This window comes from Ursus americanus, chromosome 26, assembly GCF_024610735.1.
Source record: "Ursus americanus isolate L20-20 chromosome 26, mUrsAme1.1.p, whole genome shotgun sequence".
Taxonomy (NCBI): Eukaryota; Metazoa; Chordata; class Mammalia; order Carnivora; family Ursidae; genus Ursus; species Ursus americanus.
This window is the reverse complement of record NC_142152.1, coordinates 40,462,480-40,484,726: the sequence shown is the minus strand read 5'-3', so window position 1 is coordinate 40,484,726 and position 22,247 is coordinate 40,462,480. Positions and strand designations below refer to the sequence as shown.

The 22,247-nt window shown below is 62.6% G+C and overlaps 1 protein-coding gene across 4 annotated transcripts in view; it reads left to right on the top strand.

The window, feature by feature from the left end:
* CCDC85C (coiled-coil domain containing 85C) overlaps positions 1–22,202 on the top strand; it is a 77,307-nt gene extending 55,105 nt beyond the window's left edge. Inside the window, exons 2-6 of one of the 4 annotated variants that reach the window (XM_045775449.2) lie at positions 2,735–2,772; positions 12,238–12,342; positions 17,136–17,231; positions 18,089–18,187; positions 18,864–22,202. In XM_045775449.2, the coding sequence (XP_045631405.1) occupies positions 2,735–2,772; positions 12,238–12,342; positions 17,136–17,231; positions 18,089–18,187; positions 18,864–18,953 (428 nt within the window). In that variant the 3' untranslated portion in view covers positions 18,954–22,202. Of the gene's footprint in view, positions 1–2,734; positions 2,809–12,234; positions 12,343–17,135; positions 17,232–18,088; positions 18,188–18,863 lie in introns of all 4 variants that reach the window. The other 3 variants (XM_045775448.2, XM_045775447.2, XM_045775446.2) reach the window with 3 other exon arrangements.
* The last annotated feature ends 45 nt before the right edge of the window (positions 22,203–22,247 follow it).

Here is a 22,247-nt window from a genome sequence, read left to right as displayed (position 1 = left end):
GATTGGGCAGTCGTGGCGCGTCCCGGGGAGAGGCTGGCACAAGAACCATGTCTTCTTTCTGGGACCTGTGCCAGCTGCTCTCGACGTCGTGGTGCTGTCAGCCCCACTCAGAGCAGCCAGACGCTTGGGGTCCTGAGCACTGACCCACGGGGGGAGCTGGATGGTGGGGAGAGGGTCTGGCAGGCTGGGCCCTGGGCTCCCCAGCTCACCCGCCAGCAGGTGGGGGACACTGTTCCTCTTGGCCTCCTCATCGGGGGAGTGGGGCGGATGCCTGCTTGACCCTCGCCAGGTGGGTAGTGGGTCTTCCCTCCCCCGCCAGCCCCACCCAGGGGGAGACCACGCATGGGTCAGCTGGTTATTTGGGTCTCCTGGTCTTAACGTGTGAGGATGAGACAGCTGGGAGGATCCTTGCAGTTTTTGCCCACTGTTTCCAGTTGGTGTTCCAGGGAACCCTTCCTGCTGATAGCACCCGGAGGACACAAAGAGGTGGGGAACCCAGGCTGCACCCCATCTCTCTCCCAATGCCCGGAAGGGCCTGGCACATCCTGAGCCCTGAGGCCTTTCCCATCAGGCCTATTTGCGTGGGAGTGATGTGGGAAGGGATGCGGGAAGTGTTTGTCAGTCCCGGCCGGTTGAGAGTGAACTGAGGCAGGGGGCAGGCACGGGCCGTGGACTGTAGTGACGGCCGGCTGACAAGGGTGTGAGGAAGGCTTTTGTATAACTGTGGCCACGAGGCTGGCCACAGTCACCTGCCCGGGCAGGTGGGACCTGCCCAGCACCGGGCACACATGCAGGGTCCAAGTGGGGAGGCTCTTGGGGTCACCCGCCTGGCGTCCAGGTCCCCCCTCGCTGCTGCCCTGAGTTGTGCCATGAACAAGCCGCTTCACCTCTCAGGACCTTGATTTCCTGGCTGTCGAAGGGAGCTGTGCAGAGCTGGGGGCTCGGTGAGGTGGTGTGGGGAGCAGCTGCCCACTGCAGGGCCCCCCGGCCCAGCTGCCCGGGAGTTACCAGTGCCATCCCCGAGGCTGAGGGCGGCAGGCCTGGTGGGGAGAGGCCCTTCTCCCTCTCTAGAAGGCCGGGCATTCCTGAGAGCTGACTGGTGCTGACTCGGGGCGGGAGGAGCTGGTTGTGTAATTCCCCAGCAGCTAGTGGGTGGGCCCGGCCGCCCCCATTCCTGCCCCTGGCTGCGCTAATGCTCCTGGGCCTGGTCCGGGGCTGCCTGGGCAGAGCTCCCAAGGGTCCGTCCCCTGTGCTTGGAGAACAGAGTGCCCCGCCTCAGGCAGCTCCGAGGACAGAGGGGCACCTGTGTGTGAAAGCTGGGGTACCTGGGGTAGCCTCAGAGATGGCCTTGCCAATGGGCAGGAGTCTTGAGTCCCAGGCTGAGCCCCAGCCGGGGGAGGTTATGGCATTCTGGGGAGGGGCCGCCGGTTGAGCACCAGTGGGGGAGGGGCATGACACCCGTGTCCCCGAGGGGCCGGGCTCCTTGGCGGGTGCCAGCTGTGTGCTGGGGGTGGGAAGATGCTTCATTTCCCCACCGTGGTGTGCTAGTCCAGTTTGTCCTCTGACAGCACCCAGTCCCCTTTTGCCCACCCCAGTGTGTTCGAAGTCCTCTGGGGTCCGACTCCCCAGGCTGCGGTGTAGAGAGTGGCTTTGGTCGAACGAAGGTCTGGTGATTTCTGAGCTAAAACGCTGGTGGTGTAACGGGTGGAGACTCTGTCCTGCCGGGGGCAGGTGGGTGCAAGTAGGGGGAGCAGTGACTGGCCCAGTGGACGGGGTGCAGGCCAGAGTCTGGGCTGCGTGAACTCTGGCAAGGGGCTCAGGTGGACGAGAGGCGCATAGCCTGTCCCTTACCCGGTGGCTGCAGACAGGCAGGGAGGTGCCCCCGGCCTCCGGCTTAGGACCTGACTTCCCACCTGCACGACTGCACAGGCCGAGATGGTTTGGTTCCCTTGCCTGTCCTGCCCTAGACTTCACTGCCCTGTGGTCCACATCTCTCTCCTGGCCCCTCTGCTCTCAGTGGCCCTCGGCCACCCCCTCGGTAGTCTCCCTCATTCCAGCCTGGCCTGGAGTGACAGTCCTTGCTGTTCTCCTCTGCCGGCTGAGCTGATCTCTTAGCCTGCTGCGGAGGCGGGACCGGGGCTTTGGGAGTTTGGGTGCTGGAATTTTGCCTGCCTTTCTGATGTGATTGTAAAACAGGTCAGTGTGGTGAGGGAGGGTGGATTTCAGGAGCCCTGCCGCATTCCGAAACTGGGGGGGGCGCATGGTTGGGGAGTGTGTCACTGGTTTGGCCTGGTACCCGGCTCCTGGCTGCCCTGGTCAGCAGAGTCCTTCAGGAATGATGGCATCTCACCTGCATCATGTAACCCCCCCCCCCAGCTGTGACTTGTTTAGAAGTTCCTGTGTGTTAGGCAGGGTGGAGCAGAGGAACCCGGGACGCTGACTCGGTATGCTCAGGAGACTCAGTTTCCCCGCTGTGCTGGGGAGGGGCTCCCTGGACCCCGCTGTACGCTGCCCTCTGGCTGTGAGGGTCTCATCGGAGGGATGTGTGGGAGAACTTTCTGGACGTGAAGCATCAGAGGCTGAGGGAATAGGCACAGGGCAGGTGGTAAGGGAACCCCTCTCGTTTCTGCAGGTTCTGGAAACCCCGGCCCGGAGGCTTCAGTCAAGGGTTTGGGTCTCTCACTGGAGACTGAGTCTGCCACAATTAACGTGCTCCCCACTTGTGTCCTTGCAGATCCCGCGTCCACCTACATCAGGCAGCTGGAGACCAAGGTGAGGCTCCTGGAGGGTGACAAGCCCCTCGCACAGGTAGGCTGGCTGGGGGCGACTGCGGGGGGCAGTGCCCACTGCGCTCTGAGGGTCAGCGTGAGCCCTGCCCCCGACCCCCCGGTCCAGGGCCCAGCTGTGTCCCGGCTTACCTGGGGCTCCCTTCCCCCTCACGCCCATAGCCGCCCACCCGCCCCACCGCCATCTGAGTCACCTCCTGGAACTTTGGGGTCACGGACCTGACCCTCACTGTGTGGCTTTTGGTGTGTCCCCCGGTGGTCTGTGAGCTCCTCGGGCCTGTCCCAGAGATGGTGTGGAATGCACAGTTGCTGAAGAAAGGGCTGCTTTGGCCCTCAGGCAGGCAGATTGAGGCCAGAGAAGGGCCTGGCACACCCCTATTCTCACCCACGCGGAAACCTCCCCGCTCCTGCCATGCTGATTCCTCTCCCATCTGGGGCGCACCCTCCACCCTCCTGGGCCTGGCCGGTGCCCACAGACAGATGAGGCTCTGTCTCATTCCCGGCATGTCCCCAGCACAGGGATGGCAGGTTAGAGGCTGGAGGATGAGCGCAGTGCAGGGGGGAGGCGGGGCAGGGTGACAGCCAGAGCAGGGGGATCAGGCTGCTGAGTGCGGCCGCAGCACAGACGGGTCGTGACAGTCAGGACGAGGACCTTCACTGCTGCGGCCGGGGCAGGGATGGGAGGCTGTGGTCAGCCCTGCACGGGGTCCTGGGGACCCCTGGCTTGGCCAACCCCTCCGGCCTCTCTCCCTTTCTTCCTTGTACCCATCCTTGGCCTAATCTCCCTTCCCCCTCCTCTGCCATACCCCCCCCCCCCATAAGTGGCGGCCAGAATGCCCAGAGCGTTTCTCTGGGAACCAACCCCAGGGAGGGCTCAGCTGCCTGGCCCCGTTGCTAGGCGACCAGCGGGCTTGGCGCCACTGTCCTGCTCAGAAGCCCGAGGCACCCTCTCTGCCCGCTGGGCGGCTGCTGGGAGGCTTACCACCCAGGCATGGAGGACAGTCCCCACCACTGCTGTCCCACGCCTCGCCCCTCCGTGGGCTGTGCGGGCAGTTCCCACACGGTTCACCCCCGACTCCTGCACCCCCACGGCCACCGCACCCATGTTCAGGTGTGGAGCCAGGCATCGAATTGCAAGGCTGGTTTGGTAACTTTATATGGTTTAAGGTCCTGTGTGGCAGAAGGGCTTGGCCACAAGGCAGGCTGGCTCCTTTGGCTCCTTGGGGCGGGAGGGAAGGGAGGGGCTGGGGTCTCACCTGGCTGGGGGCTTGGGCACCTTACATTGCACGTGGGCCTGGAGTGGGTTGGTGAGGAGGGTGTGTGGGCTGGGCTGCAGGAGCTGAGGCCGAAGTGATACCGGGAGGAATGGGGGTGGTGGGGCCGGCATTAAGGCTCGGGGGCCTTTGCTCTGGGGCAGGTGCCTGTCCTGCTTGTTGCAGCCACTGGACAGCAAAATGAAGGCCGGGACCACGGTCCGGATCCAGAGCCTCGGGTCAGTGGCCTTGTGAGTCTGTCCCAGTCCGACTGTTCTTTGTCTCATGGTTCCCCCAGAAAAGCAAGTTGAGCGCCCAAGCCCTGAATTCAGGATGCTGTTTGCCGTGTTGTTCTGTGGTCTAACCGGGCATTGCTTGTGGCCCCTTTTCCACAAAGACAGGAGTGCCCCCAGCCCCGTGGCCCCTCCTGTCCTGGGCCACATTAGGAAAATACACCCCCATTCCCAGTGGTGGACCTGGCCGTGGACTTGGGGGAAATGCTCACGTGCTCAGGTCACGGAGGGGTGGCCTCTCTACTCCTTCCTCCCTGGGGCACCGCTGGTGTCAGAAGGGTGGCCCCCCATAGCTTGCCCCGTGCCCAACTGTGCAGAGGGGGAGGTTGTCAGGGGCCCTGTGTCTGGGCATCAGGGGGGTGGCAGCTCTCCGGGCAGTGGGTGCCTCTGCTCGGACCTGCTCCCAGGGGTCAGACCTGGGGGCCGGAGGCAGCAGCAGAAGGGCTCTGTCTTCCACCCGTGCCCACGCCTGGGCCGGGCCTGCTGGCCAGAGATGTCCATTAGATGGAGGGATGCAGACCCTTGCCGGGATGCAGGCTTGCTGGGATTTAGGGACAAGAATGCGCTTTTGCCTGGCTTACGGCCAGTAGCAGGCAAGTACTGGGAGCTCAACGTCTGGCACAAAGGGCTCCAAGTGTCTTATTTCTCTGGTGGAACTTTTCTTTCTCGCTGACTGAATGAAGCCTCGTGAAGCCAGGCTGCTGTGGCCGTGGTTGTGTGGGCTCGTGTGTGTCCTGGGGGGCGGGGCACGCAGGGCCCTTCCCCGCTCTCTTCCTCAGCAGCGACTCTGCTGGTGGGCAGAGCTCTTGCCGAGGATCTCCCAGTGAGCAGGTGTCAGGAGCACACCCAGCATCCCAAGAAGAGGGCAGCCCCGTGGTGCTGGGGCCTCAGCAACCTCCCTCCCCCCACCCCTCCCATGCATTGTGCACCTCGTCCGCTTCCTGCAGCAGAAGAGTTGGCCCTCAACCCACAGTCAGCAAAAGCACCCAGGAGCCATTGGCATTGGCAGAATGTCTCCAGGGTCAGGGATGGGGCTCTTGCTGCCCCTGCCACCTGCTGGGATAAGGCCAAGCTCTTGAGGGTGGCTTGGCGGTGCTGGGTGCAGAGGAGGGCGCCACTGTTTCGAGCCACACAGGAGAGATGAGAGAGAGAGACAGAGAGGGCCCCCCTGGCCTGGGGCAGCTCAGGGGGCACCACTCTGTTTGCTCACCTGGAAAATGGGCACTCACATACTCCGTGTGTAGCTGATGGCCCTAGGGGTGTGGGGGTGACCAGGCCCAGGCCCGACCACCTCCTTGTCCCAGCTGGCAGGAATCATGAGCATATGGGGCTGCTGCAGGCCCACGATGACAGTCCTGGGCTCATTTTAGGGGAGTCCAGGGAAGAAGGGGTTTACTTATTCTTCTTCCTCCTGGCCTCCAGCTCACACATGGCCTCCTACCGACAGCCTCCCCAACCATCCCCTGGGGGCTTGGCACTTAGTCTGAGCTCTCAGCCCTGTGAGCTGCTAGTTGTCGTGACCCCCCTTGGGGAGCCCGGCCCCCACGTCCGCTGGACTGTCAGCTACTCAGGGACTGTGCTGCTGGCTGTCCAGTGGTCACATCTGCCTCTCCAGCACTTAGCACGGCTGGACTAGGTGGACACATCTCGGGGAACCCCTAGCTGCCCCCCACCCATAGTCCTAGGCCCAGAGGGGAGGCTGGCTCTTGCCCAGAAAAAGGAAGTTCTGCTTAACAAGGCAGGGCTGTTTGCTTCATAAGGTAGTGAGTGTGTCATCTTTGGAAGTAATCAAGGGATGGATGACCACGTTTGGAAATCTGGGAGAGGGAGAGATTCTTGCCGTGGGTGGGATTCTGGCCTGGGCCTCATGGTCCCTAGCTTGTCAGACTTGATGATTCTGGCACTTAAGTGTTGTCACTGCAATCAGATTGCACAGAAATCCCCAGCTCTGCAAGGAGTGGAGAGCACCTGCCTTTTGCGAAAAGCGGGAGAGAGCAGGATTCATCTTTGAATCACCTTCAGGGGACATGGCTTTGGGGTTTGGGCCGGAGGGTGGAGAGCCTCTGTGGCCCCCACTTCCCACTGCCCCCACCCCTCCCCTCATGGCCTCTATTTAACTCCAAAATAGCTTTAATTAAAAATGTGCCAGCGTGTTCACAGAACTAAATTACTATATTGCAGTTCGTATTTTCTTTCTCGCGTTGGCTTTAAAATTTCATCAACACAGCTGCTTCCTCTGTGATGATTCATTTCGAGGGCCCCCCCCCCCGTTATTATTTTTCCTGGGGATTCTATGCCTGGCTGGGCTGGGGTGGGGGCGGCTGGCATTGACGCTGGGGCCTGGCTCTTGGTTCCCTCGGTTCACTCCCCTGCTGGGCTGATAAATGAAGCCTCCGTGTGCGCCCAGGAGCCGGCTTTACAAAAGAGCAAGAAGGCTTGACCCGATCTCACGCGGGGCAAGTGGGCCGCTGTGGAGGGGAGGGGAGAGGTGGCCGTGCAGGCCCGCCCCCCTCCTCCTCACCCCTGTGCCACACCACGCCACGCCGGGTCGCTCGAACGCTCAGGTTGGAAGAGACCCCAAGATTGACACCAAGGGCTGCTATGACAGAGCTTCCATGACAGAGTGTATTATAGTCTCGTGGTTCTGGGGGCCGTGGAGTCAACAGATGAACCCGGGGGGGGGGGCACAGTCCAACCGGCAGCCATGGTGTGGCGGGCCTGATGGTGGAAGGAAGTGGGTTTGGGTTCCCGAGGATCTGAGTTCCCATGACCCGTGCTCCAGCACTCCCCTGCGGTGAGGCTTTAGGCAAAATGCTTCTGTCCTGGTGCCTCGGTTTCCTGACGTGGAAGACGGGGGTGGTGGTGACGCCCAGTACAGCGTGTGCCATGCTGTGACCTGGGGGGTGCCCCGGGGCGGTGCCTGCCTGCCCGCCTCTCCCTTTCCCGGTCTTGGGGACCTGGGCCGTTTGAGGCCTGGCAGACTTGAGCCTGCCTCCCTTGGCTCGGGCCTGGCCCGTCCCTGAATGAACGGCTCCTCTTTGGCCCTTGTGTGTGTTTTGAACCATATAGGCTGGGGGACAGGGGAACAGTCTGCCACCGTCTCAGCCTGTGCTGGGACCTCAGTTCTGTGTTCTGAGTCCCCGAGGTGGACGTGTCATCCTGAGTGGCTGGTTCTGGGCCCAAGCCCTCCAGAGAAGCTGGCCTCCAATATTTCTGTGGTGGTGTCTTCATGACATGTCGCCGGTCGTCAGGCCCTGAGCCTCCCTGCTCAGCCTGTTTGGTGTCTAGGGTTGGTGGTCACATCCTGCTCCCTCTGCTGTGAGTGGCGTGGTCCTGCATCTCCGGAGAGCTCTAATTATTTCATTAGCCGAACCTCAGAGCCGGTCCGGCCTCTCCCTCAGCCAGGGAGGAAACCTCTTCTTCCCAGCATCTGAGCAGATGGTCTGGCTAGCCACGTGGGCAGAAAGAGACTAGGAATGCCACCTCTGTCGCCTCTGTCCCCGAGGCTTAATCACTGTCCACTGTGAGCCACATGCTCGGTGACAGTCAGTGCCAAGCCCCGGACTCTGGAGCCACAGGACCTGGTTCAAATCGCCAAAGTGTAGCCTTACCAGCTGGGTGGCGTTGGGCTAGGGACTTAACCTCTCTGTGCCTCAGTTTTCTCATCCGTCAAATGGGGACACCAGTGGTGCCTGCCCCGGGTTTAAAGAGCCGATCCCGCAGAGCACCGAGGACCAGGGTTGGTGCATTCATGGGCAGTGGTGAGAGTCGTGGGCCATCCAGCAGCTGGGCGACCTTCTTGACCCCAATTTACATGCAAGCAACAGAGACCTGGAAAGTTGAGGAGTTGCTCAGACTTACCCAGCCCAGGTGGGATTTGGATTTTGCAAGTCTGTGCCCAGCCCCCCAAGCCCCGCCACCTCCTCTTGCGGGGGATCCCACGGCCTGTCCCTCGCTCACCTTACTGGAACAAGTATTGGCTTGTCGAGGGCACCTGTCATGGTTGATGGTCACTGTGGTGGTTGAGACCTGTCCGCCGCAGGCCACGTGGTCCCGGGCAGTACACACACCCCCACGTTTGAAAACTGGGATTTAGGGCCAGAAATTGCTTGGGGCGTAGGGATGCGGTGCCAGCTGCGGAGAAGTCATATTAGCCATGCACCAGCCCCACGTGGAACCTTTGCGGGCTACTATGAGCACATTAGGAAGAACCCTCTGGGCCCCCAGCCACGCAGCAGCTGCGTTTTCTTAATGGCCTGCAAATGAGTTCTCTGAACGTTAAAGTGGAAATGGGAGAAAGCCAGTCTGGTCAGTAGGTAGTAGCAGGATGCCCTTGTGAGCGGCCTCGCAGCGCCCCTTCCCTGCCTCTGCCCGCTGGTGCGCCGGGATCTTGGGGCGCCTCTGGGCTAGTGCAGCGGGCCGGCCTTTCGGGGCTGTGGGATTCCCATGTGAGCCCCAGGAGGGTTGGGTGTGGGCTGGTGCCGGTCAGTCCTTGTAGATGTGGGGGGGTTCTAAAACCGTGGGGGCTCTGGAGGTACCCGCCCTGGCCCAGCCGAGGTCCCGGCAGCTTGGGGCGATCGGGTGTCCAGGGGAGGGGGGCGGTGGGGGAGTCGCGGCTGGCGTCTGCTGGGTGACCCCGCTCCTCTTCCCTTCCAGCTGCCCCGCCCCTACGGCCGCCCCAGGAGCTGGCTTCAGGTAGAGTGGGCTGGCGGGACGCGTTTGCAGTGCTGTTTGGGGTGGGGGTGCTTTGAGTGCTGTGTGCTGCTCTGTGTGCTGTGGGAGCTGACCACCACCCAGGGGGCCCTGGTTCTGCCTTTTCCGAGCTTGCATTCATGGGCAGCTTCGCCAAATAAGAGAAGAGCCTGGAGACCGCGGCCCCCCGCGGCCCTTCTCACCCAGCTCTCCCAGCCTGTGTCCGGCGGTCTGAGTTGTATCCGGACACCCCTTACGTCAGTGCTCACCCCTGAGCCCCCACAACAGCGCCCGTGTCCCATGTTAGCTCTGCCTCCTTGTCGGGTGCACGCAGGAGGTCCTTCTGCGGCACGCGGTCCCTCGGCGACCCAAGCCCTTTGGGAGCAAGAAGGAGGGGTGAGACTAGCTGCCCAGAGTGAGCCCACCCACAGCTGCTGCCCAGACAAGAAGCCTCAAGTGGGCAGGTGGGCGGGGTCCTCCCTCTGTATCCTGCCTTTTCTGCTCCAGCACCCCTCTGACTGTGCTCCCCGGGGTCCCCTGGAGGGCGAGAGCTGGGGAACTCGGTGCAGGACCGCGGGGTTCCAGAGAGGCTGGGGTAGCCAGTGCACGGCAACTCGGAGCCGGGCAGTGGTGCGGTGACGGCCCCAGACCGAGGCTCCGTGTCCTTAAGTGGACTTGCGGGCCCTGTGGCCTCCTGAGTCTCTCCCTCCCGGCTGGAAGGGGCAAGTCTGTGTCTGCACCTGATGTTTCTTTTACTTTTAAGGATGTGGGAGTCCCGCCCACTCTGTGTGGCAGATCCTTTCTCCCTGTGTCCTGAGGGACCCACATTCGGGATTGGGGATGGGGCACATGTCCTCTCCCCGCTCCCTGCAGGTGCAGGCCCAGCCACCCCACAAGCCCCTTTCAGCTCCACTTCCCCTCAGTGATAAAAACCTAGGGATTTCATTCTTCCAGGGCACCAACAGGCGAATCCCAGGATTTTTAATTTGGATTTAAGTGCAATTATGGTCCCTCATTTTGATGCGTCATTAGTCACATCGCCCCTAATGAGAGATCGTGCGTTTTTCCTGCCGGCTTTGTGGGTCGCTAATAAAGTTCTGTGGACGTGCAAATATTTATAGATGATGGCTGAAGGCAGGGGTGGGAATTGCACGTGCTAATTTAAACCCTCCCCCCACCCCCTTGTACACACACGTCCTCCCAAGGAAATTATCTGGGGGGGGGGGGTGGCGGGAGCAGGCAACACAAATGCGTGTTTTCGGTAACAACATGTGAGTTGCTTCTGAGCCCATTTGGTCCCGGGCCAGAGGAGCTGTGGAGGAGGTGAGACTCAGCCCAGAGGAGGATCTAGGCGGTGTGGGGAAGGACAGGGCAGCGTCCAGCTGTCCTGGTCCCGGGGCTGGCGGGAGAGCGCGGTGGCTCAAATCCCTGGCCAAATAAATGTCTGTGTGTGAGCTGGGCTGAGCCTTAGCCCTGGCTCCTTTCTCCAGCCTAGCCAGGCAGGTGGGGGGTGTTCCCGCAGAATGGGGTCGGAGGGCGCCGCGAGGGCCTGGTGGCAAGGGGTGTAGCTGCCCCGTGTCACCGGGTTTAGAATGCGCTCTCTGTCGGAGAAGAGTTTGTAACTGTCATGGACGCCTGGCCAGGAAGGTAACTGCCTCTGAGTGAAGCTGGGTTGATGCCCCCGCTCACCGTGGGTGAGTCAGGGAGGCACAGGTGCCCTGGTGGGGGGGGTCCCCCGTGGTGGGGAGTGAGGGTCGGCACTGTGGCTTCTGTCTTTTTGGTGCCTGGTGACAGGGGGGCTACACTACATCGGACCTCTGTCTGGACCAGGGAGGACTAACCTGGCTCTGGTTAAGGGTTGGCCATAATTGGAGGTGTGGCGGTCCCATTTTAAGGGTTCCTGGGGACGTCCTGCCATACTTCAGGGGCCACCATGGGAGGGTGGGTCCTCACTTCTGTCCCCTCTGTGCCTCTTGGTGACTTTTGTTTACACTCAGGTCCTCCCGGAGGCTATGGGAATAGTTCCCACTCCGGCTGGGGTGCCTGCGTGGGGGGTGGTAAGCAGACGAGGGATCGCTTGGACCTGCTTTCTGATGTTTGCTCTTGCGCCTGGCACAGGGCACCTACCTTCAGAGTGTTCACTCCAGTCCCCCAGACGCTTACAGGGTGCCGCTCTGCCCCCTCAGCCGGCCCCTGAGACTGATGGGGGCGGGAGAGCAGAACACAGGGAGTTGGTGAGGCTGGAGAGCTGTGAGAAGGGGGGTCTGCGTCCAGCAGTTGGCAGGAGCGGAGCAGGCTGTGTGTGGGTCCCTCCCGGACCAGCGGGGCAGGGGGGCTGTGTGCAGAGGGAGGGACCTCCAGGCGTAGTTGCTGTGCTGTCTTGCTCACCCCCCGCCCTTGTCTGGGGACTTAGGGGACATTCTACTGTCTTTTATCTGCCCTCAGTTCCTTTGAAGTAGAAGAGGATGTCTGGGCCAGAAACACCCCCCTGGGCTCTGAGTGACGGGCCCAAAAGGCCACGGCTCCTTCTCAGAGGGCCTGTGTTGGATTAAGCGTGACCCCTGGGTCCCCTCCCTCTGCAGATCCCAGTCCCCAGCTCCCAGTATCTGAGGGCATTTGCTTTGCCCTGAGGGAAGTCACCTAAGGCCAAAAAGTGTCCGTCCATCCATTCCTTGATTCCCTCCCTCCCGCACCTCCCCCTCCCTCCTTCCTAAGCAGGCACTGGTTCCTGTGGCCTAAGAGGGGAGAGACGCAGGGCCCACATTTGGGAGCTCCTGTCCGACGGCAGAGGCTGAGGGCAGCCTGAGCACCGCACAGGGACGGGCTCACTCGTGGGAGGTGGGAGGACCCCAGGGGCTGGAGAGAGTGTTCCCCAGGCCAGGCGCGGGGACCCCAGTGCCGGATGCTGGAGCAGAGGAAGAAGGGTGGGGAGCGGGAGTACCCCATACTCATTTACTCATTTATTCTCTTCAAGAAACGTTGATAAAGCACGCACTGGGGAGCAAAACGGAAGCCCCCCGGCCTCGTGGAGCCCGCACGTGATGGCAGTGAGGACTGAGAAAGCAGGGAGAGGGGAGGGAGGGTGCAGCCCACTGCCGAGGGCGGGGGGGGGGGGGTAGGCAGGAGCAGCTCGCCATGTCCTGATGGAGCTGGGTCCTTGGCCCCCTCAGCACAGCCTCTCACTTCTGACCTGTCTCCCTTCCCCCCCAGCAGGCAGGCTCTGGAGAGTTCCGGACTCTGCGGAAAGGCTTCTCCCCGTACCACTCGGAGTCCCAGCTGGCGAGCCTCCCGCCCTCCTACCAGGACTCCCTGCAGAACGTAAGTGCCCTTCCCCTAGAGCCGCCCTGTTCACACGTGGACCCGGTGTCTCCAGAATCCTTGGTCCACATTCCAGTGCAGGGGTGAGGCTCAGCCCGTCTAGTGACCTGCCCGGGCCAGTGGATGGTCTGTGGCTGAGTGGGGACTGGGACCGTCGTCTCCCGCCTGAGCAGCTTCCAGGTCAGGCGAGGGCGATGGTCAGAGCCTGGGCTCTGCTGGAGTGGCCTTCCTCTCTCCCCTGCCTTCCTCCCCCGCTGCCTGGAAGGGGTGTGGCCTCCTGGCCCTTGGAGCCTTGTAGGGGCCCAGTGTGGTGGTTAGAGGTGGAGGCCCCCCGGAGTGATGTGACCATGAGAGGCAGTGTCTGGACGCCACGCAAGAGGCTGCCCCGGCCCAGCTGCCACGCGCCTGTGACTCCGGGGCCATGGTGGGCGGGGAAGGACGCGCGCGCGGCTGGGGCTGGGGGCCGCGCATTTACACTTACCCAGGCTTGGAAGCGAGGCTTGGGGGGCAGCTCAGGTTTGGGCTGTGTGCCGGTTATCTCCGGGGTCCTCCAGGAGTCCTGGGCTCTGCGGCTGCCCCCGATGGGAAACGGAGGGGTGGTGGCGTGGGGGGCCAGCTCCCCGGGATGTGGCCAGCTCCCCAGGACTGCTCACATGTCCGCAACACAGGTCTGTGGAGGCAGAAAGCACATTAGTGGTTGTCAAGGGCTGGGAAGAGGGGATGGGGATGGCTGATGGGTATGGGGTTTCTTTTTTGGGGTGAGGAGGTGTTCCATGGTGATGACTGCACAAATCTGTGAACGTGCTTAAAACCGCTGCCCGCAAAGCACTTACCGGCATGAGCTATGTGGACGATGGTGGCCAGAGCCACCAGCACTGGTCGAGCGCTCTGGACCGCGGGCAGGGCTGAGCCCCACGAGCAGGGACCCTGGCTATCCCCAGGGAGCGGGGGAGGAGCCGGGCCGGCCTGAGCTCACTCTGCCAGGTGGGCGTGTGGTCTGGACTCTCCCCACCGGGGTTCTGGCCTCACTGTCTCCCCAGGACCCCGGTCAGCAAGTGTGACCCCAGGTGGCCCTGCAAAGCCTTGCTGGGCCGCGGCGCTGGCGGCAGCAGACTGGGGCCACGGCTGGCTGCCAGCCAAGTGCGCTGTTGTTTCCCTTTGGAGGCCCTCACACCTCCAGGAGGGGAGCTGCTGAGACTGACTAGGCCGCAGAGCCACCAGTGGCCAATCATCCCAATATTCCTCCAGGAGCCTGCGGCCCAGTTAGGCTCCCGGTGCCGCCAGCCGAAGGGCCCTGAGAAGTCCGGGGCGCCCCGGTGGGGGTTGGCGCCTCAGTCCTCCATTCCGTCTGGCCACGCTGGTCCTTCTGCGGGAACCCCGATGGCCGGCAGCTGTGGGGTGCTGCATGCCATAGCACAGCGTGTTCTGTGCGCCGAGCCCCGCAGGCCTAGAGGCCAGGGTGAAGCAAGTCTGAAGCTGGGGGGCAGGTCCCAGGGTGCGCAGAGAGGGTTGGGTGTCCTGTGGGAGGTGCAGCCGTGGAGGCTGCTGAGGCAGCAGGGGAGGGCCCGGGGCTGAGGTGGAGGTCAGGGGTTCTCTAGAAACACTCTTGGGGTGCTGATAGGGCAGCAAGCCCTTGCTGGGCCTGGAGGGACCCTCTGTGCCTGACGCCGCTGGGGGCACAGACTTTCCCACACTTGGCGTGTGCTCTGTAAGGTTACGTGCGGGTCCCGGCCGGGGGGGGGGGGGGGGATGAGGGAAGATAGTCCACATGTCAGAGGGTCCCGAGGTAAAACAGGTGACCCTGTGGGGCGGGGACCCCCTTTCCTTGCTAGGCTGGCTGTCCCCACCTTCCCTACCTCTGTCCCTGTCCACTTGCCCCATGCCCCGCCCACTCGAGTCAGAGGCTGAGTGTCTGTCCAGGACCCCCCAGCTTCTCTCCCACGAGGGTCACTGGCCTGGGTGCCAGGGGGCAGGGTGCAGGGGGCCCCGGCCGGCCCTGGGCTTCAGGGCCCCGTGGAAGAGGCTGGCCATGGTGAGGTGGGAGCTGCATTCACCAGCCTGCTGAGAGCAGGATCAAGGTCCCTGGGGGAGACTGGTCTTCCTCCTTTTTTTTTTTTTTTTTGTTAGTTGGCTTTATCTTTGAGCACACACTTCGCTGGTTTTTAGCATATTTACAGATTTGTGTAGTTATCACAATAGAACATCTCCTTACCTGACAAAGGAACTCTGTCCCCTTTAGCAGCCCTTCCCCACTCTCCCCTGCCTCGGCCCGTGACCATGCATGGGCTCGTGCCTCTGCAGATCTGCCAGGTCTGGACATTCATTAGCGGCAGGACCCTCCGACAGGCGGCCCTCCGTGCGGGGCGCCGCAGTGGGGCCAGCCTTGTCCTTTGCATTGTCCAGCGGTGTTCGTGGGGGGAGGCCCCGCTCATCAGTGGCTGGACGTCTGTTTCCACGCCTTGCCTGTCGTGGGGAGCGCCGCCCTGAGCATTCCGGACAAGTGGTTGTGTGGACGTGTGGCTGCTGTTCTCTTGGGGACACACTGGTCTCCCCACTTTGGGCACCAGCTCTAGAACCCCAGTCCCGGTTTGAGCCCCATTGTCCACCGGCGGTTTGGCCGTGGCCTTCTGTCAGGCGCACTGCCCTGTCCTCACCTGTCAAATGGGGGTGCAGAAGGTAGCATCAGAGGGTTGCAAGCCCTCAGTGGGCCACTCTGCTCCGGGGGGTGGGGTGGGTGTGGAGGACGCGGGAGGTATCGCGGGGCTGGCCTCCCCCTGTGGCCTGACGGCCTTCTGGGGACAGCTATGCGTGGCGAGTGCCCCGCAAGTACCAGTCGCGCCAGCATGCACGCCTTACACCTGTTACGTGTCCCACACGGGCTTCGTTGACAGCACCCGCAGCCACGCACTCTTTGGCAGCCTGGTGGTGGGGGTGGTCAGGAAAAGGCCGTCCTGGCCCCTCCTGGCTTCCTTCCTGCCTTTGCTCCAGGAACCGCCCCCCGGCGCAGGAACTGCCCCCTGGCCCCATTACAGAGCAGGCTGTTCAGGGGGCCCCAGGTACAGATGGGACAGGCCAGAGGTGCCAGGCGCCAGGCACCTGGTGCCTCCCAGGGCTGAACATGTGTGGCTGTCGCCCCCTGCTGGCCTCTGGTGGAGGGAGCACAGCCTTGGGCCTCAGGCTGCACCTCTGTGGGCGCGTGGGCGCACTGCCTTCCACCTGCCTCCCCAGACCCCCTGGATCCCTTTTTGGTTTCCCCACATGACACATCTGGCCTGGGCACCAGAGACCAGGCAGCCTGGGCTGCACTTAGGGAAACAGCCATCGGACAGCATGCCGGGGCTCTGCACACGGCCTGGGACGCGAGAACCCTGTTTCCACCATCCAGACGAGGGAACTGAGGCACAGAGTGGGTCGGGCCCTGCCTCAGGTCACAGCCTACAGAGCCTTGCTCAAGCCCAGCTTTTCCGGCCCCGAAGGCTATGGGGCCCATCATCTGTGTGGAGCCTGGAGAAGGTCCAGGTGGGGTGGGCAGATGGGGAGGGTGCAGAGGAGAAAGTTCTGGGCCCTGAGGGTCTCTGCACAGCATGGCCTCACCAGGCAGGCTCCCAGGGTCATGGCCCTATAAACCAGCTCACCAAGTCTGCCGGGTCACTGGGGTTCAGTGACTGAGAAAGAAACCAAGACTCAGAGGTGGGACGGAGATGGATTTGCTGGGAACCCCGGCTTCCTGGCCTCCCCGCCTGCTTGCACACACACTGGCCGGGGCACTCGGCGTTTTCTTTCTGGCCTCCCGCACTTGCTGGCTCTCGTTAGACCCACTCCCAGTGTCTTCTGACCTTCTGGCTTCTGTTGGCCCCGGGGAGCTCCATCCTCCGGTTGTCCTTCTCTGGGCACTCCTTCTGTGGGTCCAGGGTCCCCCTGCAGCCTGAGGCACACCACTTGGGCCATTAATCCTTGTGGAAAAGCAGCTGGGGACCCTAGGCAGACATGTGGCCTCTCACATAGGTGGGCCTGATTCCCTCCTCATCTGACCTTGTCCCCTGCTCCCCAGGCTGTGGGGAGTTGGAAACTTGATTGCCATTTAAAGTGTTTGCTGGGTGGCTCAGTTGGTTAAGCATCTGCCTTTGGCTCAGTTCATGATCTTGGGGTCGTGGGATTGAGCCCCACATCGGGCTCCCTGCTCAGTGGGGAGCCCGCTTCTCCCTCTCCCTCTGTCCCTCTCCCTGCTTGTGCTCTCTCTCTCAAATAAATAAAATCTTTATTTAATTTTTTTTTTTTATTTTTTAAAGTGTTTGCTGAATTTGGGGGCATCCCTCAAGTGGCCAGGCAGGCCAGAAACTCAGGGCTGGCAGGCAGGGCTTGGGGCTACAAGAGGGTCCCTGCGGGTGGGGGTGGGAGTGGGGGTGAAGTCTAGTTTAACCCACTCGCCTGGCATTGGGGGAAGGGTGGCAGCTTTGGAGGCAGGCCCCCTGAGGTCTGCTGGGGGATCTTTGCCAGCCCCCATCCTTCTCTGAGCTGCACTCACTTTCTCTGGGACACAGATAACAGGCCCTGCCCCTGAGCTGCCAAGAGGAGCCTGTGGGACGGGGTGGGGTCCAGGTGCGGCCCCCCTGTCCTCTGCCCTGACCCGGGCCTCGCACCCTGCCTCCTCTCCCGCATCACTCAGCCCCCACGTCCTGCTGCGTGGGCCCTGGCCCATAGAATCGGGGGCCTCTCTCTGCTGCTGGTCGCACCTCTGGCTACCACCTGGGGGCCATTCAGGACCAGCTAGGACACTCGATTCCTTCCCGCAGGGCCCAGCTTGCCCGGTACCTGAGCTGTCCTCGCCCCCCTCCGCCGGCTACAGCTCTGCGGGACAGAAGCCGGAGGCCGTTGTGCACGCCATGAAGGTGAGGGCCAGGCCCCAGCCACCCGCACCCAGACCCCGCTCTCTCGGGGGCCCCCAGATCCCTGGTGCAGTCGGGACCTGGGACCTTACACCCCACACTGGCTCAGAGGCCGTGGGGGTCTGAGCAGCAGGGCGGGAGGGGAGGGGCCCTGACTGCCCGGAACACCTTGCGGGGAGCGGGGGAGTTGGTGGTGTCGGGTGGCTGTAACAAGTTGGCAGGAGTTTGTCACCGGCCTGCCATCTCAGTAACGGGAAACTGATACCTGGGCCGGGGTGGGGGTGGGGCGGGCGCTCCCTCTAAGTCAGAGAGGTAGGGGCAGGGCTAGGGTAGGACTTGGGCTCCAGCCTCCCAGGCCCAGCCCCACCTGCAGGTGCAGCTCCCGGGGGGCTGGCTCACGCGACCCACGCCTGCCATGGCCGCGCTCCTCACCCCTGTGCAGGACGCGAGCGCAGTGTGGGCCAGGCGTGGAGGCCTGTGTACCTTTGCACAGATGCAGCATTCTTGTACCGGTGCGGGCAGTGACTGGGACACACACACACACACACTCACCCCATGTGTGCAAGTGGGTGCTGTCCTTGTGTCCTTTCATCCGAGCTGGGGGCCCTGGGCTGGAGTGAGTGCACCTGTCCGAGGGTAGTTCTCCCCCAACCTGTCCTCCTTGCTCCCAGGTGACCTGTCCTCAGCTTTGCCCCCAGCGGTGATGTGGGAGTGTGGCTTCCCTTGTGGAGGGTCGCTAGGGTGAGGGAAGAGGACCGGCCCGTCGGGTCTCTCCATGGCCCGACCGTGGGACCCAGTGGCTCGGGATCCTTGACTCCGTGGACAGCCTGCCCCCTGACCCTGGGGCCTGTTCCCCGCAGGTCCTGGAGGTGCATGAGAACCTGGATCGGCAGCTCCGGGACAGCTGTGAGGAAGACCTGAGTGAGAAGGAGAAGGCCATCGTCCGCGAGATGTGCAACGTGAGGCGCTTCCCGGGCCGGGGACCGGGGGTGTGAGCAGGGCGGGTCCCGGTGTGGCCGTGGTCTTGCCCATGTGGGCAGAGCCACGGACCTGGAGGCCTGGGAGGAGGCCCTGGAGTCTGGACGGCCCTGGCCTGTCCTCACCCTACTGCCTGTCCCACTTCTCCCTGAGAGTGGGGGCCCTGACCTCTGCGGGCCTGTCCGTCCCCGGAGCACCGCCCCCAGCCCCCAGCACGGGTCCCATTCACCCGACATGTCCCATCCCTTGGTCCCTGGTTGCTGCCGGCCACACAGGTGGTGTTCAGACCGGACGTACAGGTCTGCTCTGAGGGCCTACAGGGCTGGGGCTGCACTTGCTTCTGGAAGTCGGGCTATTTCTGTGGCTGCCCAGGACGCGGAGCCTCAGCCCTGACCCGCTTGGCCGGTGTGTCCTCTCTGAACCCTGGTAGGAGCCAGCAGGGGCTCACTGGGCCTCACCTGGGCCTGGGTGTTCCGAACGCCCCCCGCCTCCTACACTGCCTCCTATATCTCTGGGCCCCACGTGGCCTCAGTTTCCCCTCTTGGCCCCATGGCTCTGGGGACATGGGTGATTTTGAGGAGCCCAAGGCAGTGTAGGTACCCAGGCCTGCGGGTGGGCTCGGGTGGGCTCTGCACTCACAGCTCAACCTGCCCTCAGGTGGTCTGGCGAAAACTGGGAGACGCAGCCAGCTCCAAGCCCTCCATCCGGCAGCACCTGTCTGGGAACCAGTTCAAGGGGCCTTTGTAGGGCTGCTCCTCCGGGGACGTGGACTGGCCCTGTGGGGTGCCTAGGACGAGTCGCAGGCCACCGTGTTCGTTTTCTGTGGTGAATTGTACATAGGACGCTGCCTGCCGTGACCTGGCTGCTGTGGGTCCAGCACGACGACAGCCGGGCCTCTGTCTCCCTCCTCACACACCAGCACACGGAAGACGAGAGGCTGCCGGCCGTGCCCTGCGGCTGAGCGACCCGGCCAGCCTCGGTCCCGCTCTGGGGCCGCCCTGCTGAGAGGCTGAAGGCCGCTCTGGGACGCCGGGCCCGGCCTTGGCCGAGGGGCACCTCATCGAGCCTTCCACCCCCTGGCTGCCGCCCGCATTGGACAGAGGCCGCTGGCAGCTGGACCTGGCACAGGGGGCACCACTTCTCACCCATCCGCTGCAGCCTGAACCCCAGCTCACCGAGCACTGCGTCCCGAGTCGCAGACAGGGAAGCTCACGATGTCTGGCTGGCTGGAGGCCCCGAGGCCCGTCCTCTGGCCTCCCCCAGCCCCGTGCCCGGCTCCCTGCTGCAAGCTGCCACTTGGTTTCAGGGTTCTTGCCCCCAGCCGCAAACACACACACGCTCGCTGCAGACCGGGCCAGGTCGTGCCCTCGCTTTTCGGGTCCCTCCTGCCCGGTGCCTGAGGCACCTGCATTTCTGTGGTTCACACGATGGGCCAGGAAGGTAGGAGGCTGTGGGGAGAGTCTCTGCGCTGAGCCCCACGCTCTCTCTCCAGAGGGGCAGCACCGGGCCGAGCTGGCCTCTGGTGTCCCCAGAGCCTGGCCCGAGCTGGGGTCACTGTGGACAGAGCTGCACGGGCTGGCCGATGGGGGACTTCTGCCCTCTCTGGAAGGAGCCTGACCTGGCTCTGGCTTTAATTGGCTGTGTGACCCTCAGCAGGTCTCTCAGCTGCTCCAGGCCCCTGGTGGGAAAATGAGGTCTCAGGTTCTTTGGGCCGTGCTCACCCCCCGAGGCCACCCGCTTTGTTCCGCCTGGGCCCTCCGTCACGGCCCGCGCCCGGGCGCTCCGTGTGCTGCGGAGACCGCTGCCGTCTGAGCTGGACGGAGCCGGGCGCTGAGCAGGCTTCCACTGCCTTGCTGCCTCCTCCTAGGTGCTGTCACCTCCCCTCTCTGAGCCTCAGTCTCCTTCACTGGAGAAGGGACAGCCTCGGGCCCTCCTCGCAGGGCTGGGGATCAGACGAGGCCGCGGTGTAAATGACCACGTACGAACTCTAGAGTGCGATAGACAAACGTTGAAATCGGTGAGGAAGGTGAGGCCCAGAGGGTGGGTGATCGGGGGCTCAGTCCAGACAAGCTCCTGGACGCTGGGCGGTGGGTGGGCCACTGTTAATGCTGTTGGCACCGGCCCTGATGGCCACTCAGCCCCTCCTGCCTCTTTGACTGTCCGGTGGTGTTCAGTTCCCTGCCGCAAGCACTTGAAGAGCCCGGGAGGCCACTTTTGAAGCAGGCAGGCCTCGTCCAGTCCTGCATGAGGGACGGGGGCCAGGCGAGGGGGTGGGGTAGGCCACCGTGTTCCTAGAGCCCCAGCGGGGACTCTGTGCCATCCCACCGCCTGTCGGCCATCAGCGCCCTTGGGTTGGTCCTACACTCTCAGGAGAAAGGCTCACAGCCCTCGTTGTGCCCAGGGAGTGCTAAGTGGGTGCTGGTGATGGCGACAGGCATGTTCCTCTTGCCCTGGGTGTTACAGGGAGCTCTGGGCTCTTCCTGGAGGGAGCTCGCCAGCAGGTCAGGTGGTGAGCTCCTTGTCACTAGGGTTATGCATTGGAAGCTGGGGAACATCCTTGGTCATGGTAGCAGGCAATTCTTGTCCTAGGGGCAGTGAGCTGGGGGGCAGAGGCCCCCTCTGGATCTTGGTGTCCAAAGAACTGCAGAGCAGCCCGAGGTGGGGGGGTGGGGGGGTCCATTTTGGGTGGAAGCCACGTCTGGGAGCCCATTTGTCATGTCTGGATCAGGTTGGCTCGGCCACCACTGAAAATAAGCAATAAGTAAGGGCTCCCGGTATCTGCAGATCTGCAAACTGACCCAGGGAAGAACAGCTTTGAAGGGCCCGTCCCCGCCTCCGGAAGGCAGTGACCCTGTCTCTCATGCTGTGGGGGCATCCAGGGGTCAGGTGGCGCATTTCTGCCGGGACCCTTCTGTGCGCTGGGGAGGCAGCAGAGCTGGGTGCAGACCTCCTTCCTGCTGCTGCTCGCGTTCCTGAGCCAAGTGCATGGGGATGGCTTTCAAGGACAGAGCTGTACCTATGACAGTCGTCTAACGGAATAAGCTGTTAAAAAAAAAAGCCAGCAGCACCTCTGCCTGACCCCGCAGGGCAGGGGGTGGGCGGGTGCAGTGGGAGCCCCCAGGCTGGGGAGGGTCAGAGGAGCCGCACCCCAGGGGCGGCTGGGGGGCCAGGTCAGCACCAGTCCTAGCCCTGCCGGCCACACGGCCGTGCACTGGGGGACGGCGGGTGACCCTCCTCCCCTCTGGAGCCTTAGCTGTAGAAGCTCACGGTGGGGGTGGGGTTGTTGCGGAACTTGGTGCCCTTTCATAAAGGTCCCTTGACGTTTCAGATACTCTGATTCTCCATCTTGAAGCCCCGTGTGACATCTGTCCTGGGGCTTCGGTTCCCACTGTGATGGATGTCACCCTTCCAGCCTCGCCCCAGGTGGCCAAGCCCATCCTGGGATCAGAATCTGCTGAGCACATTTTTTAGGGTGGCACATTTTTATCCAAAAGTTATTAGCTACACATCAGTGTTTGAAGAGAAAAAAGTGACCTTTCATTTTTTTTTTCTTGGAAACTTGAGAGGAAACAAAATACATACTACTGATTTTTTTTTTTTTTTAAGAAACAAGCTAAATGCATGACTGCAGAGCGGTAGAGGTGTCTATTTTTCATACTGTGGGGGGGGGGGGAGTATTTGTGCTGCTTTCTGGAATTGGGCTGGAACGTCTGGTTCCGGGCCCGGGCCGTCAGCCGTGCTGTTTTCTGTGGTGGGTGACGGCCGTGAGAACAGGGCCAGCCCCTCCCCCGGCTCCAGGCGGGGCTGGGAGCTGCGGACCCCTGTGCCCGTTTCCACCTTCCACTGAACCACTTTGATTCGGGGAGAGAAAAAGAGATAGAACTTTTGATAGTGTGGTAAAAACATTGATTTGAACTATTTTAGTAAAAGGAGTAACAGAAGATTGTGATAGTGTCTACTTTGCGCTAGATAAATAAAGGCTCTTTGCAAGCCTCCGCGGTGGGTGCGCAGTGCTTGTTTCGGTGGGGGGTCACCGGGCAG